The sequence below is a fragment of the Ictidomys tridecemlineatus genome, chromosome 12 (assembly GCF_052094955.1).
Source record: "Ictidomys tridecemlineatus isolate mIctTri1 chromosome 12, mIctTri1.hap1, whole genome shotgun sequence".
Lineage (NCBI taxonomy): Eukaryota > Metazoa > Chordata > Mammalia > Rodentia > Sciuridae > Ictidomys > Ictidomys tridecemlineatus.
The window spans coordinates 32,180,430-32,195,731 of NC_135488.1; the positions used below are offsets into that span (position 1 = coordinate 32,180,430).

The 15,302-nt window shown below is 51.8% G+C and overlaps 1 protein-coding gene across 6 annotated transcripts in view; it reads right to left on the reverse strand.

The window, feature by feature from the left end:
• Acoxl (acyl-CoA oxidase like) overlaps positions 1-15,302 on the reverse strand; it is a 337,320-nt gene that overhangs the window by 42,140 nt on the left and 279,878 nt on the right. For 4 of the 6 annotated variants that reach the window (XM_078028311.1, XM_078028313.1, XM_078028310.1 and 1 more), the window contains one exon: positions 5,780-5,850. The exons of the other annotated variants lie outside the window; for them this stretch is intronic. In XM_078028311.1, the coding sequence (XP_077884437.1) occupies positions 5,780-5,850 (71 nt within the window). The remainder of the gene's footprint in view (positions 1-5,779; positions 5,851-15,302) is intronic. 6 annotated transcript variants of the gene reach the window in all.

Consider the following 15,302-nt stretch of genomic DNA (forward strand, 5'->3'; position numbering starts at 1 on the left):
GGGAGGCATTCCAGGGTCCCCATGTCAAGGAGGTTCAAGAATCATAGAGAACCATTTGCTCCTGCACAGCTGGGTCTGAAACTTGATTTCTATGGCATCAGTAGCTCCTTCCCTTATCAAGAACACAAACACTGAAACAGAATGCTTCAAGTGAGCCCAGGACTAGATAAACATTCCCCAGCACATAATAGATGCTCAGCCAACATTTGTTGAACACCTGCTCTTGGGAACACCACCAGCCACACATGCTCTTCTTTCTGTGTACCTCTTGCTTATAAGGAGTAAGAAGGTGATGGGGGGAAGAGATGTGTTTCAGTACCACACACCCCAATCACCTTGACCTTCTGTGTCTACAGCATTCAGAACATGGACTGGCTCTTCACTTTGGATCAGGTTTGGAAACGTTGTCAGGCTTCAAATGAGAACCCTTTTTTTCTGTGTGGGAGGCACGACACCATGACCAGCCACAGAGGCCTGACTGGTGGCCATGGGCATGCCTGGGCACATGAAGGCAGCCCCCGTGGGCCTCGGCTGGACAGACAGAGGGAGCCTTTGCTGCCCTGGGCAGAGGACCCTCTCTAAGGCCACAAGGCCAAGATGGAGTCCTTGGACGTGCAAGGGGCTGCCTGCAGAAAGAAGGCCGTCGCAGTCAGCCAGCGTGTGACGGGAGGGATTTGTTTTTAACCATTGGTTGCTAGGTTTGGTGCTTAAACTAGCTACCACCTACACGTGTTGAGAAAAGGAAGAGAGAGCAGTTAGAAGGCAGGAGAGAGGGAAAAACCCACCCCGCCCACCTGACAGGCTCAAATGGCTGCTGCTCGTCGCCTGCAGGGCTGGGACAGTCCCCCAACGCCCTGCTTGGAGGTTTGGTGGCTGCGGCGAGTGCCCTGTGGGAACTGGAGGCACTGAGGCCTCCTCTAAGCAGGAGGCCGACAAAAGGCACCCGTGTGGACATGCCCTGTGCTGGGGGGCACCCAGCTGCTTGCTGGCCATTCCTTGGCCTGGTGACAAGAGGGGTGGGGGAGGAGGACTTTGGGAGAAGTGAGGCAGAAGGAATCTTTGTGACAATGACAATTGAAGAAAACTAGACGGCCAGCTTGCTGGGTGCCTCCTCGCCTCCTGAGCGGGCTGAGGCAGTGGAGCGGTCATGCGGAAACTTCCCCTTCTCCCCAGCCTGCTCCTTCCGTGTAAGGGGGAGCGTTGCACCCCCTGGGAAGGCCCTGGGTCCAGACAGGATTCCAGCAGGCCAGGGAGTCGCCTGCTTCTGGAGAGGAGCTGGGTTGGGTCACCTAAGAGGGCTGAAGGGTCGTGGTGGGGTTCCTTGGAGTTTGGGTTGGACCAGGACTTAACCAGGTTACCCGGTTGCTTAGAACATCCTGAGACAGAAAAACGGCTGCGTGAGGTCAGGCGATGGTGGTGAGAGACTCGTGGGAGGGAGGCCTGGGATCCTCCTCCCACATCTGCCCAGCTGCCTCCATGCATCTGGGGCAGCACTAACGCTTGTGGGTGGGAAGAAATGCTAAAGAAGCTTCTGGCGGCTTTCAGCCCTCCACATCCCAGGGGGCATTGATGGAGCCTCCCCGGGGAACTTGGGCCTCAACACCTGGTGACCAGGATCACCAAGCCCAGTGGGCCTGGCACATAGCCCTGGTTTTCCTATCCGAGCAGGTAGGAAAAGTGCTCCACCTGTCCCCTCGGGCCACAGTATCCTGATCTGGCCACCAGCCAGGCTGTGTGCTCTACAGAGAGCAGACTGAGTACCCGGGTGGCAGCCCCGCCCCAGACCTGCCATTTTGGGAGCAAAGTTGTGAGAGAGCGGGCTGGGCCAGCCTGGCTCGCTACCTGCTTATTTGCTTCCTTATTGTCACAAGCAGCTGTTTTCTTGCTGTTTTCCACAGTAAGTGTGGTGTGATCTCAGAGGCACCTCCTAGAACGCCTACCTTCACCCTCATGGGCTGCCTCTGGCCAGAGGCCTTGGGTAGTGTGGCTGGGCTGGGCCTCCACCCGAGCTGCAGCGTGGGAGCATTTGGGGCCCTCCCCCAGCATCACTGGGGCTAGAACCTGGCTCTGAGCTGGCCCCTGTGCTACTGTCTTGCTCTAGGGCTCACACAACAGCCCAAGCTCCCTGAGCCCTAGCTCTTGTCGCCTGAGCTGGGGGAGCAGCATTCACCAGGAAGGGCCACTGTCCCCAGGCATCCTGCTCACTTCTCCAGCTTGACCCAGGGAGGCAGGGAGGCCCGGATGTGAAGACCTCTGATAATGATAACGGTAGTACAACTGAGGGCCTTGCTCCTTCTGCTGTCTCCTACTCAGATCACAAACAGCTGGTGCCAGAAACTCCCAGATGTGCAAGGACAAAAGGAGGAGATGCCATTGTTCATGCTCAGTTTAGAGAATGGGAGTCCAGACGCAAGTTGGCACTGAGAGGTCCGTCTCTCTGCCCACTGCCAACTTACAAAGAAGGTGTAATGAGGAGGAAATGACCCTGGTGGGAGTCGGGGTGGGGGGTTTGGACCAAGTGCTGGGAGAGAAGCCTGAGAGGCAAAGTAGGGCCAGATGATGGAGGGCAGGATTCTGGACTTGACCCAAAAAGGGGTTGACCCCAATCCCCTGCTTGCCTGGGTCTGTCTGGCCTAAGCCTGCCACCCAAGCTGAATTTTTAGTGACAGTCCCTTCTACTCACAGAAGTATACCTGCTTGGATAAATTCTTCAATAATTCTTTCCAAAGGAGAGATAGTCAGGGCCATAAATGAACCCAGAAAGTGGCATGTAGGACTGAGGCTCCCAGTTCACCTGGCAGAGCCTGAAGAAGACAGAAATCAGGCAGAGGTGGCGAGGTCGATTCTGCAGCACACGGAGAGTCACGGGTTGCGGGCAGCTCCCAGCCATGTATTTTCAGGATGTGGAGCTGGGAGGGTCTTTAGGGTCAGCTACATGCCTTCTCTTTGTATCAAAAGAGGGCACAATGCTGAGGGAGATACAAGTGACCTGTGCTCAGTCCTGGCCAAGTAGAGCCTGGAACTTGCCCCAGGGGATCAAGTCCAGGGGCCCTTTCTGGGACAGAAGAAGAGGGATGGCTTTGAAAGATGCTCAGGGGACAGATGCACATGTGGATCTGACGCAGCAGCCCAGGACGGGGAGGTGCTGTGGGCCATCCCACAAATCTGAGGTGGGGGACAGGACCCCGGGAAGTGGGACAGGGTGCTCCATGGCTCCAGTGGGGTGTACATGTACTGAGCACACCTGGATGTGACTGGACCATGGGTGAGACCTGCAGCCAGCGGGAGTGGTGGGCAGAGCTGGGGATTAGCAGGTTTGCCGGGACAGGGAAACCTGTCCCAGGGGCCAAACAGACTGATTGGCATAAGGACCATGAATGAGGGAAGAAACAGGAAAGGATGGGGATAAAAGTGAATTGGACCCAGTCAGTCAGTAACTTGTGGAATGAAAGTATTTTCTATGGTTCAAATAATAGTTAAGTCTTGCAGGAAGGCAGCCCTAGTGACACCAGGCTTGCCCTGCAGGACCTCTTCCCTAGCCCCTTCCCCGGATGCAGTGGTGGGAAAAACCTCAAGACAGTCATAGACTTGACCTCTGCTTGGAAGATGGGGAAGCTGAGTCCCAGAGCAGCAGGTACTCTGGGAGTCCATCCGGCAGGACCCTCAGAACAGGGTGTGACTAATAAGCTTTGCATGGTTCACAGCCACCCGAGGCTATTACCTGACCTCACGGGGATGTGACAATATGTATGCAAAATATAATTTTAAAAAAATACCATATTTGGTCCAGGGTTGTTTTTCCTGCCAACAGGTTCTCGTGAGGTTGAGTTAGATCTTAAACTTATTACAGAAAGTCTGCAAAGTGCACTGGAGCCAGCACAGTGGACAGCAGGTGACTGCGGTCAGAACGGCCTACTGTCGCTCCAGTGCTCTCACATACATCTACAAAAATCCTGCACACCACTGTCCCACCCACATGGTGGCCTCCCAAAGGTGACATGAAAAAAACCTCAATCTCCTGAAAAAAAGCACGAGCTGGTTTCGGTCTATATGAACTGAGCACACATCTTGCTCAGTGAAACTTCTTTGATGATGCCTGTTCAAGTATCTGCAAATACTGTGAAAACACCGGAAGACATCATCCTGGTGACCGTGGTCCCACGGTCTGCAGAAACCCACGGGGAAGACACAGGCTACTGTATGTCATGTACATCCCAGACGTCCCAGGCCACCTTAACTTCTTCTCCCAAGCCCTAGCTTAGTCTCTAAACAAGTACACAGGGCAGCATGAGGGACATGAAGGCAAGACACTGTGATAGGAAGAAGGGCCCTTGGGTGGCATCTGCTTGTACCCATTCCCTCTAGATGAGAAGACACTCAGGGGGCTGCAGCATCCCAAGTAGTATAACCACAAGAACAATTAGAGGCACGTCCAGGGTGAGCTCCTGAGCCAGGCTGTGGGTTCTGCTCTCTGCCCCATGCCACCTCTGAGTTGCCCACGTAACATTCAGGTGGGGCTCACGGTAGTACCAAGCCGGGCACAGGAGTTTCACCTTCTGAAATTGGGACTCAATGGACAGAAAGAGCAGAGCAAGGACAAAGCACGAAGGAGCAAGGAGCAGAAGAAATGCTAGACAGGATGGGAAGAAAGAGCCGCCAAAGGCCTGTGTTCCCATTGCCTTGAACATGAGTGGCCGGAAAGAGGGGAAGGAAGGAGCACAGGGCAGGGCACGGAGAGCCTGGTGTAGGACACCTCAGAACAGCAGGAAATGCCCACATACTGAATCTCTGCCACGCCAGCTCCTGTGTCGGACACCCAGGACTGCCAAGTGGGCATGCTATGACGTGGGTCTCCTGGAGGAACCCAGAGCTTAGGACTCACAGCCCCTCTTGATTGTGAAATTAGCATCACTGAAAGCTTAAAAAAAGAAAAGAAAAAAAAAACAGCCCCAAAATATCACATCTTAGGCAAATGAATTGAAAATCCCTTATGGTGACACCTTATTTTTTCCACTCATTTCTAAAGTCAGAGGACACCTGGCAAAGAAGCTGGTGTTTGGGTGAAGAAATGCAATTCCTGGTGCACACAGCTTCCTGATGGCGTGAAATGGAAGTGACCTCATGGAGACATGGGTGCCCAGTTTCTGGGTGAAAACAGGCGCCTAACAGCTCTACACTGGGAGGGCAGCTCTCCACTGCTTTCAAAGACAAAGCAACGATGAAACTCATGCAGGCCACTTGCATGCCCAAGCATAGGTGGCACCCACACCTCTGCTCCTGTCATTTGGAAGGAATAAAATAGTTGTCACCAAGAAGGGAAGAAATCTGTCTGGCGCTCTCGGGCAAGGGAGCTCTGGCTGGAGAGGCTCATCCCAACGGCTAACATGAAGTGTCTAATAGAGAGGAGGTGGCAGACTGGGAATGGAGGGAATCCTTTGTCTTAATTAAAAAATACAGAGGGAGACATGGAATTTGGCCAAGCCTCATAAATCTGCTAAAAGAATCAAGACTGTCAGATGAGTTTAAATAGACCAATAGGGCCCTCTGGAGAATTCAACAGCTTCCCTGCTCGTAGGTGACACCCACTCTCCTGTCATGTCTGCACTCAGTTGTGCTCATTAACCAGCAGTCCTCCCACCCGCAGATGACAAGAGTATCCCCACGGAGCACAAAACTCAGAGATGATAAATTTACTCCCGCTTGTGAAAACAGAACCCTCCTCGGGGCCACACAAACGCTAGAGGCTTCAAGGAAATCAGTACTTCATCTGGTAACCTACCTTCATTAACAGAGCCTGGTCCTGTGGGTCTGGGCAGCTCCTCACTGCCTGGGAGAACTGCTCCAAGGTCACTGCACGGGGAGAAAAGACAGTGAACGACCCTCCTGCAGACAAGGATCAGGGCTGGCCTGGAGGAGAGTTCATGGTCCTGACGGACACGAAGGCAGGCTGCTTCTGCCCTTCCTCGTGACATGGCGGAACTCCTGCCTGCCCTGCCTGGGTCAGGGCCCACACGCAGCGACTTCTCTGCCTGGCTGGGATGAGTCCATCAGAGCACAAGGCCACGGACCAGCAGCCAAGCTCCACCCCAAATAGCCAGAGCTCCTGGGTTTAGCCACAGCCTGGCCATTCTGTCCCCCAGAGATGGAACCCTATCCCAAGTCCTCCACGGGAGGGCTCCCCCTGCCTTGGAAAACCTGGCGGTGCTGAGCTTTCTAACTCCACCTTCCAGCCCAATGTCCTTGGCTCCAACACTCCAACACAACAGGGCCCCACGTATTTGGCTTCAGCAAATCTCACAACCCACCCCCCCAGATGTATCAGCCATCTTTCCCCCACCAGCCTTCCAAGCAGAATGAGGAGGGAGGCCCAGGAAGGTTCACAAACAGATGTTTTAGTGATCCATTGAAATGGGCCAGCAGAGCCCTAGATCTATGAATCTAGATCATTTCCATAAACCACCCTTGCCTTCTCCCTGATGGTGGGACCCAGCTTTCACCAAAGTCCAATTGGTGTCCTGAGCACCAGTTTTTAATTGGCGTCTAAATAAGTGCCCAAATACAGACTCTCATCCCTGCTCTTGAATGTCCCCATGATTGCTCTGCCCCCTCAGGTTTCAGCCTGTTTCTTTGGACAGGGACAGAGTTTTTTACTGAATTAACCTGTCTGGATTAGCCTCCGATTGCCAGCCTCAAAGCCTTGCTCACCCGGCAGGCCCTTCTCTGCCACTCTGCTGGCAACAGCCCCAGCTCTTGCAAAGCACAGCCCTGCACTGAACCCCTCAGGCCGCCCCAGCAGTCTCACACAGCCCTCCCCCACCCCAGGTCCATTGGACCTCACACACCCCTGAGGGCAGGCAGAGCTACACTGCCTCAGGACCGAGGGGTGCTCTGAGTCCACTGTCCTGGCCCTCAAGGATGTCTAGATGTCACACTCACAGTCACAGATGTTTTAAAGAGGATTATATCAGCAATAATGGATTTTCATCAGAAGAGCACTGTCCAATGTTACCTATAGAACCCAATTCTCCAGACTGTTTCCGTCATGACACTCGGGTGCGACCCATCGACTCTCATGTTAATTATTTCTTCCATGTCCAAACACCTGCTCTCACCTAACCAAAGTGTGCTCGGAACCAACAGAAGGCTCCTGTGCCCTCACTGGTCCTCAAGGTCCTCGGTCACTTGTAGAGAAAGTGCTAGCCTCTAGGGTTGGGGTGGGGACAGAGGGAGGGCTGGGCGTAAGAGAACAGTGCAGGGCACAATGTCACACCAGCACCTCCTGCTGTGCCTTGAGGAAGCTTCTCTCGCTCTTCCCATCACCCTCTCTTCCCTGGTCCACGCCCTGCAGTGCCACACGGGAGACTGGGTTTCTCTTTCGGGATCAGTCTTTGGTGCTAGATGGACTTGCTGGCCTTGGCTCAGGAGAGCGCTCAGAAGACAGGCCTGCGCCTTGGCTCAAACCCCATTCCACCAGTGGCATGTCCCCCATGCCCAGAGCCAAGACCCCACCTGTGGAGCTGGACTGAGGTGCCTTGGTGGGAACCCAGGGCCACACCACAGAGGTTCCCTCATGGGGTGGCTGAACTTCAGGAGACAAGCCCCTGGGACCCTCTACACAGAGGACACCAGCCACCCTGGGAGCAGAGGGGGAGCAACGCATCTCTCAGTCGCTTCCCTTCACTTAGAGGTCAGTGTGACACATGCTCTCAGGCCAATGGCAGGCTTCTCTCTCACCTCACACCACTCTGGTGTCAGCAAGTCCCAAAAGCAGAAAGAATGGGCATGGGCACTCTTGGGCAGCCCCTCTCAGCCCACGGCTGTGGGCAGAGGCATCACTGTTGACAGGTTGACATGCCATGTCCCCTCCTTCCCTTAAAGAGGAGAAACCCCTCAGAACGAAAGCATCTGTGGTACCCACGTCCCTCCACCTGAAGAGGCTGGGTGCCCAGTAAGAATGAGATGGGCCTCAGGGTAAGCACCCACAGCTCAGGTCTGTCGGGGGCAGATTTCCCTAAGAGACTGCAGGCCGACGTGCTTCCTGGGGTCCCCAGGCTGCTCAGGTCAGCAGCGGGCCGCGAGCCTTCACCGGGTGAGCAGAACCACATCCTCCTTGGTGGAGCCTCCCACCTTTGTGGGGGGAGAAGGTGAGCCCACAGAGAGAATAGTCCTTTACAGAACGAGCAGCCTAAGGGTGGGGGTGGGGAACCTAGGGGAAAATGACCTAATGCAAGTGAAGAGTGGTCCGGTGGGAGAAAAAGCATATGGCCATGCGCTGCAGCGGGGACATCAGCTCCCCCCAGCCGTCTCTGTCTTTGCCATTTTTGCAGGGAAGGCAGGACCTTGCCCAGCAGGACGTGCCTGACAGGGAAGTAGATGTCAGGAGTAGATGTCATTATGACTCCTTGCTGCAAATCAGGGGGACAGACATGACAACCCACATGGACAAGGCCATCCGCTGTTTTCTGCTTGAATATTGCTGGGGAGACTGGACGTCCATGGCTGAGTTAGGAGGCACACCTGACCCTGGCATGTGAACCACACCTGCTCCGAAATCCAATCTCACAATGTTCTCTTGGCTTCTTTCTCGATCCCTGTGCCAGGGCCTGGGAACAGGGATTCTCTCTTAGGCTCTCTCTCTCTTAGGCTCTCTCTCTCTTAGGCTCTCTCTCTCTTGGCCTTTCTCCAGCTGCAGCTTTCTCCATGGGCTGCCTGGAGGGCCACCGGAGCCTGTACCATGTTCCCCTAGGTACCCCAACACCATGCCTTCCCGGTACCAACAGCAGAGGCCTCTTGTGGGCAATGTGCTGCTGCTGATGCTCAGCCACGTCAAGGGGTGACCAGGTTGGCCAGGGAAGAGCTTGGTGTCCAAACTGAAGAATTTACTCGGGGTGGGACAAAGCTGCAAAAAGAAGGGGCCAGGCGGAGGTGGACGCTGCTCCCTGGGCTGCAGAGGTCCTAAGGCAGGCGGAACCCGAGTTAGAAATTCAAAGCTGTCCTGGGGGTGAATGAAGCCACCCACGTCCAGGCAGCCCGGAGCCAGCTGCCTTCATATCTTCAAACTGTTTTGTGTCCCTGTCCTTGGCCCGGCATGGAGGGCAGCTCCTGTGGGGGAAGGAAGACCTGGCGCTACAGCCAGCCAGCTCCCCCTGGGGACCCAGACCCTGCTTCCCCAGGGAGGGGGAGCCAGGCCCGTGAAGCCTGCGTCCAGGCCAAGACTGGGGTCTCACTTCAGCCAGCTGCAGAGGGAGGCAGCCCCTCTCAGGATGGTAGAAATAGAGGCTAAAGCTACCCCAAAGGACAGTCCCAACTGGAGGGGGCATGACTGGGTGCCTGGGGCCAGGTGGCCCTCTCTAGCGGCAGGGGCCTCCCTGTGTCCTCACCAGGCGGCCCCTGGTTGGCAAGTCCTATCTCCACTGATTCTGGAGCACAAGGTGGCAGCATGGCCCCCATCGCTCAGCCCCCTCCTGTCACCTGTGTGTGACAGCAGTGCTCTCAGTTCAGTGGCAGAGCTGCGGCCCCAGGCCTCTGAAGTCCCCCGCCTACCTCTTTACAACATAAGGGAAATGGGGAGGGAGGGAGGGAGGGAGGGAGGGAGGGAGAGGGGGAGGGAGGGGTTTCATTTTTCAGGGAAAACTTTGTTTTGTTTTCAAAGCAAAGGGTCAATGGGGCCTCGGACATTTTGGCAACCAGCAGTCATGGTGGCTCCAGTGTCCTGCCCACTGGGATTGGGTGAAGGGGTGGAGGTGACCCTCAGGGACCTATAGGTGTGTGAGGGTGAGGGCCACTGCTGGCTTCTCCATCTTCAGCCTGTTCCGTCACCAGCTCATGCTCTCAGTTCCGGAGAGCAGCCGAGCTGTGCGTGGCCCTCCCTCTCTGACCACTCCTCTGCCTGGAGCCTGTGGGTGCGGACGGGGCCCCTCTGGCAGAGGAGCCCTCATCTATAGCTGTTTCTGCAGGCTCTCTGCCCCGTTCCCAAGGCAGCCTCCTCCAGCACGGTGTTCTTGCTTCTCTGAAGCAAACTCTCCTTTTGGTCCCCACTGCCACTAAATCCTTGTCCCTTGACCTCTTGGTCATGCCTACTTGCTGACATCTTGGTCCCTTTCCCCAAAGCACATGTCTCCTAGTGCCAGGACAGTTTCCTCCAGGATGCCTGAGTGTGCAGGTGGACCCTGCTCAGTAGGGACAATTCCCAGCTTCCCATGGCCACCCAGTAGAGGCCAAGCCCCAAAGGCATTTGACATGCCCATGACCACCCACCTTGCCAGGCTTGTTCCCTCAGTATTCTCCCCTGGCCTCTTCTCCAACACTTTCTTCCTGACCCCTTGGGAAGCCCCATGCACCCCATACCTCATCTGACTTGCATCGCTTTCCTGTTCTCCCAGGGTACCTGGCCTCGGGCAGCTCTTGTTCCAGGTCTGACCAATGCCTCTGGGAAGCAGGGGCTGTTTCTTCCTGGATCTTTTAAGACTAGAACTTAACAGAGTCCCCAGCCCATGATAGACCTTCAAGAAGTGGATGTTGGATGGGGTTGGGTAGACACGGGAGCAAAGAAAGGGTGCTCCATGCCAGTACTGCCTCTGCGGGCCAGCTGAGCAGATGCCGAATCCGGGTGGAGCATCTCTGTGGTTTCAGTCCTCATATGGGCATTGGAGATGGAGAATGGAGCGAGTTTCAACTTCTCAGGACGTCTGCCATTTTGGTCCCACACTTGAGGCAGTCCCTCAAGGCCATTCTTCAGGACTAGTGTGGTTTACATGATTCTTATGAGTGGAAAGAGCAGAAGAAATGGAGGTCAGCTGCTCATGGCAGCCACTGGTCCTGTACAGCCAGGACTTTGGGCATCTCTGAAGCTTACCACAGAGCTGAGTGTTTCCTTAAATCAGCTTCATCAGCAACCATTACCATAAAAATTCCACTGTATGCCCACGACCTGAAGAAGGTTTACATGAAGTTTGATTTGCTCTAAGTTGAAGAGTGAAAAATCATAAAATATGAACAAGGCAAGAAACTCTGATATTCATTCATTGCATCAGGAAACTGTTTACATACTGGGAAGTAGCAGGTTGGAACATTCTGGAATGCTCTGCCATGTTCTGTGTTGCAGACGAACTGATTCATTTGATTCATGATCTGCAATCCTCCAGTTCACAGTAAGAACCATTTAGGAACCATCTCTACAATAAGTCCTCTAGCTGCACAGAAGAATTTTCATTTATAATTAGAAAATTTATGGGAATTTCTTGATTATCCAGGCTGCTACTTGAGAATTTCTGAGTGACTTCTGGGGACAGGGTCAAGGAATTGAGCTAGCTTCACCAATTTCTATTTACGCTGGTATTAAGTAAAATTTCCCTGTCAAGTTTTTGATACCCACTTTGATATGCAGAGCAGGGCTTCTAAGTGTCAGTGGATGAAGATGAGCTACTGGTGAAAACCTCACCCTTAGTTATCTTGTGATCTTCCCCATGTAACACTCTATGCCACTTGAAGCAGACAGTGAAACTTGTTGGGTGATTAGATCTGAGGATGAATACTGCTTTTATTCTCCCTCCCTGGTTCTCACGTTTCTGGGGAAAAGCCATCATTTTCAAGTTAATAGAACATTATGTTTTCTCTGCAAATAAAATCTCATAAGTCATAGGCAGGGAGAGAGGTAAATTCATGAGAGAGAGGACACAGTGCTGTTTTTCCTCCTGGCATTTGGGATCTATGATAAGTTAAAAATGATGTTTTTATCTCTGGTGATTTATCAAGCTTGAGATTTCACAAAAGATAAACAGATGCACTAAAGAAAGAATACATCATCTTAATGCCTCATTTTGACACTTTTGGTATCTAAAAAGCATGTGTCTTAAAGAGCTCCCCTCCAAAAACTTAATAGTTTCCATGATTTACACATTTAATTCTTGTCTTTTAGACACTCTAAAGTGAGAACATGCCAGGAGGCGCCGTTTAAGAAAATGGTCAGATGCGAAACATACAGATTATTTATAGATGAAAAACTCAAGAGCTGAAAGAAATCTGGTTGTCAACAGACAGTTGCTTTTTCTGTTTTTTTCTGTTTTTTTTTTTTCTGTAGTTCATTTTGGTTTTTGTGTGGGTGGCTCATGTGAACTCAAAGGTTATTTGCTAAATGTTTTTGAGATTAGAACATGTTGTCCCTTAAACCTAAATTTAAATTATGTTTATTGCCAATGTGTTTAACTTTACAATATGTGGTATAGGCTAAGTTTTAAAAATACAAAATCTTATTTAGAATTACTATGATAAGACAAAAGTGCCTCCATTTCTGTTTGTACTCACAGTGTAGGTTTTACTCTGAACACTAGTGGCAATGGAAAACTCACAGACTACAGTTACTCAGTGTGAATTCATTTTTGTTTTTTGTCATTTTTGCCCATCAATGTGGGTATTAGTCTAACTTGGTTTTTAAATAGGTGTCAGAAGATGTCAATCCAGCATGGAAATAGGACCCCATCTCTGCAATTCATCATGCAAACTATGATTTTTCAATCACATGAAAATAAAGGAAAACATATATATATATATATAAAGTGTGTATGTGGGGGCGTGTTTCTCTTGCTTTTTTTTTTTCCCCCAGCAGTTCTGAGCTGGAAGAGTGAGATCCAGCATGAATATGGGCCCTGCACATAGGCAGAGAGCAGCAGACCTTTGGGATTGCACATAGGCAGAGAGCAGCAGACCTTTGGGATTCTGTCCTATGCACCTGTGTGATCCCAGGCACCATAGCCAGCCTTTCGGGTGCCTCGTGGACGCTGTGGGGTTGTTATGGAGATGAAACAAATTACAAGAACCAAGCACTGAACGTGGTTTGGGTGCAGAGCAAGCACTTGTAGATAAGAACTGCTGGGAGCATTTCAGCCCACCAGGACACCAGGCCCAACAGATAAGTGACATCTCATCAGCCTCTGTCCAATCCCAGAGGTTTAAACTCTGTTCTGAAGGGGACTCCACAAAACAAATGACCTCCAGGAGTCAGACTTTGCCTTTTTTTGTTTTTTTGTTTCTTCTTCTTCCCGGTGCAATGGTCCTTGGGTCATTTGTGATAAAACTGCCTCATACACTGTCACCCCCGTCAAAGGACAGCGAGTCACAGTTCTAAGGACAGCTGTCTTCTGCAACCAGCTCCTGAGCTTGGTTAGGGTCCTGGGGAGGGTGCAGCCGTGGCCCTTCTTAGAAAGCAGCACCTGGGAGTCCTGAGGTCCAGCAGATCTGAAGTACAAGTTCACCTCCAGGGTCAAGGGGAGAAGTGAAGCTTTGAGAAGGAAACCCCAACCCCCAGAGGCACCTTTCACTCACAGGAAGTGCTCAGAGGTCGGAATTCAGTCACATGACTGGGATAGAGAAAGCAGAGCCAGGATTTGCCTTCTCTTCCCAATGCTGGGGCTGCCAAGATTCTGGGTCTGCCTCGATTTGGCAGTTCTGTCTGCCATTCTGGGCTCCCTAGACCTTCTGGCAGCTCTATTGGCTACATATTTAATGGGGGCTGGACAAAGGAAGAGGTCAGTGTCAGGGACAGTGGTACCCACAGCACTCCCCCTCCCTCAGGCCACCAGTGTGGGGTCACACTGGCTAAAGCTTGTCCTACCAGCAGATGAGGGCCAGTGGGAAGGGAGGGTACACATTGCCACTGTCCACTGGTCCCTCTGGTTCCCTACCCCCACCTCCAGCAGCAGAATCCCACTATCCAAAGAGTGGGCTGACTTGCAAACTGTAGGTCCATCGAGGCCTGGATGGGAGGACTCGGGACTCGGGGGACTCTGGTAGTTGAACACAAGTACCCAGACTCACAGAGCATCTCCTGTTGAAGTCCTGGTATTGAATGTTTCTTTGCTCACATAATGTAGGGCATAAATGTCAAAGTGAAAGCCAGGTGAATGCAATTATATAAAATAACCCTATCTGCAGTTGGAAGGGACACACTGACTCCATAAAGAGTACCAAACAAGCACTGTGGGATCAAACAAGGAACTGAAATGTCAGTAATGCATGTGATCACGCTTGCAGTTAACAAAGTCTCCTTTCAAAACACAAACATTACCAGGGGTTGGGGATGGAGGGTGGCATACACCTGTAATCCCAGCAGCTCAGGAGGCTAAGGTAGGAGGATCATGAGTTCAAAACTAGCCTCAGCAAAAGTGAGGTGCTAAGCAACTCAGTGAGACCCTGTCTCTAAATAAAATATAAAATAGGGCTGGGGATGTGGCTCAGTGGTCAAGTGCCTCTGAGTTCAATCCCTGGTACAAACAAACAAACAAACAAACGAAAATAAACCCCACAAACATCCTTAAGAGGAATGTGAGATTAATCCTCAGTAGGCAGAAATCCCTACCTGTCCATGTTCTAATATAATCAAAACCTGCTCTTAATGTGAACATTTTAAATTATTAGGCACTTTATTAAGAAAAAATGTCTTCCTGCTCCATTATGAGAACTCCTCACCAGCTCTGAGGGCAAGAAAAGCAAGAGACTGTTCTGGACAGAGCTGGGAAAGGCTGGCTGCCATTATTTAATAAAAGTGCTTAGTTTCTCCTTTTTTTTTTTTTTTGCTTAGGAACCTGTGCGCCCTTAGGGGTCAGACGCCACCAGGCTTCAGAACCGCTATTTCTAGGGCAAGATAAAAATGGGTATTACAGAAAAATAACAATTCATCATTGTAACCGTTCCATGCCACTAGAAACCCCTGGGGACCGCTTCGCATTTTCATTTCAAACATGGTTTTCTCCAGTCCTCAGGTGACAAGCGGACGCGAATGCCAGAAGGCTTTCCCCCCATTTGTTCATAATAAAAATGGCTCAACTCTGGCTGTGTTGTCATGTGGGGTGACCCGAGGTCTGAGCTTTAACAGGCTGAGCCTCGTCTCCTCTTCCCTGAGCTCTTCCTTTCAGAAGTCTCTGAAGGCAGGACCTGGCTGGTCACCCAAGACAGATGGGCTCCTCGACTTCCTCTCCCACCCCTGGGAGACCCTGCTGGAGGGCAGCAGGCTGTTGAAGGCACCATCTCTGTTTCCCTGGCTGGTGCTGCTCAGTAAGGTCTTATCCTTGGGCTCATTATGTATCCATAGTAGCCTCCTTGGTATAGAGGGATCGTTCTGTTCCAGAATATTCCTGGACTTTCTAAATGCTGCCATTGAACTAGTTCTTATTAATCTTCTCCTTTTATTTTATACACTCAAACATTCTTCATCTGACCTTGAACCGGGGACTCATTTCCTGAAAGCAAACACTTTGGAATACCAGTGAAAGTTTCAGAATCAATTTGGATTTTCTTTTCAAATCCTT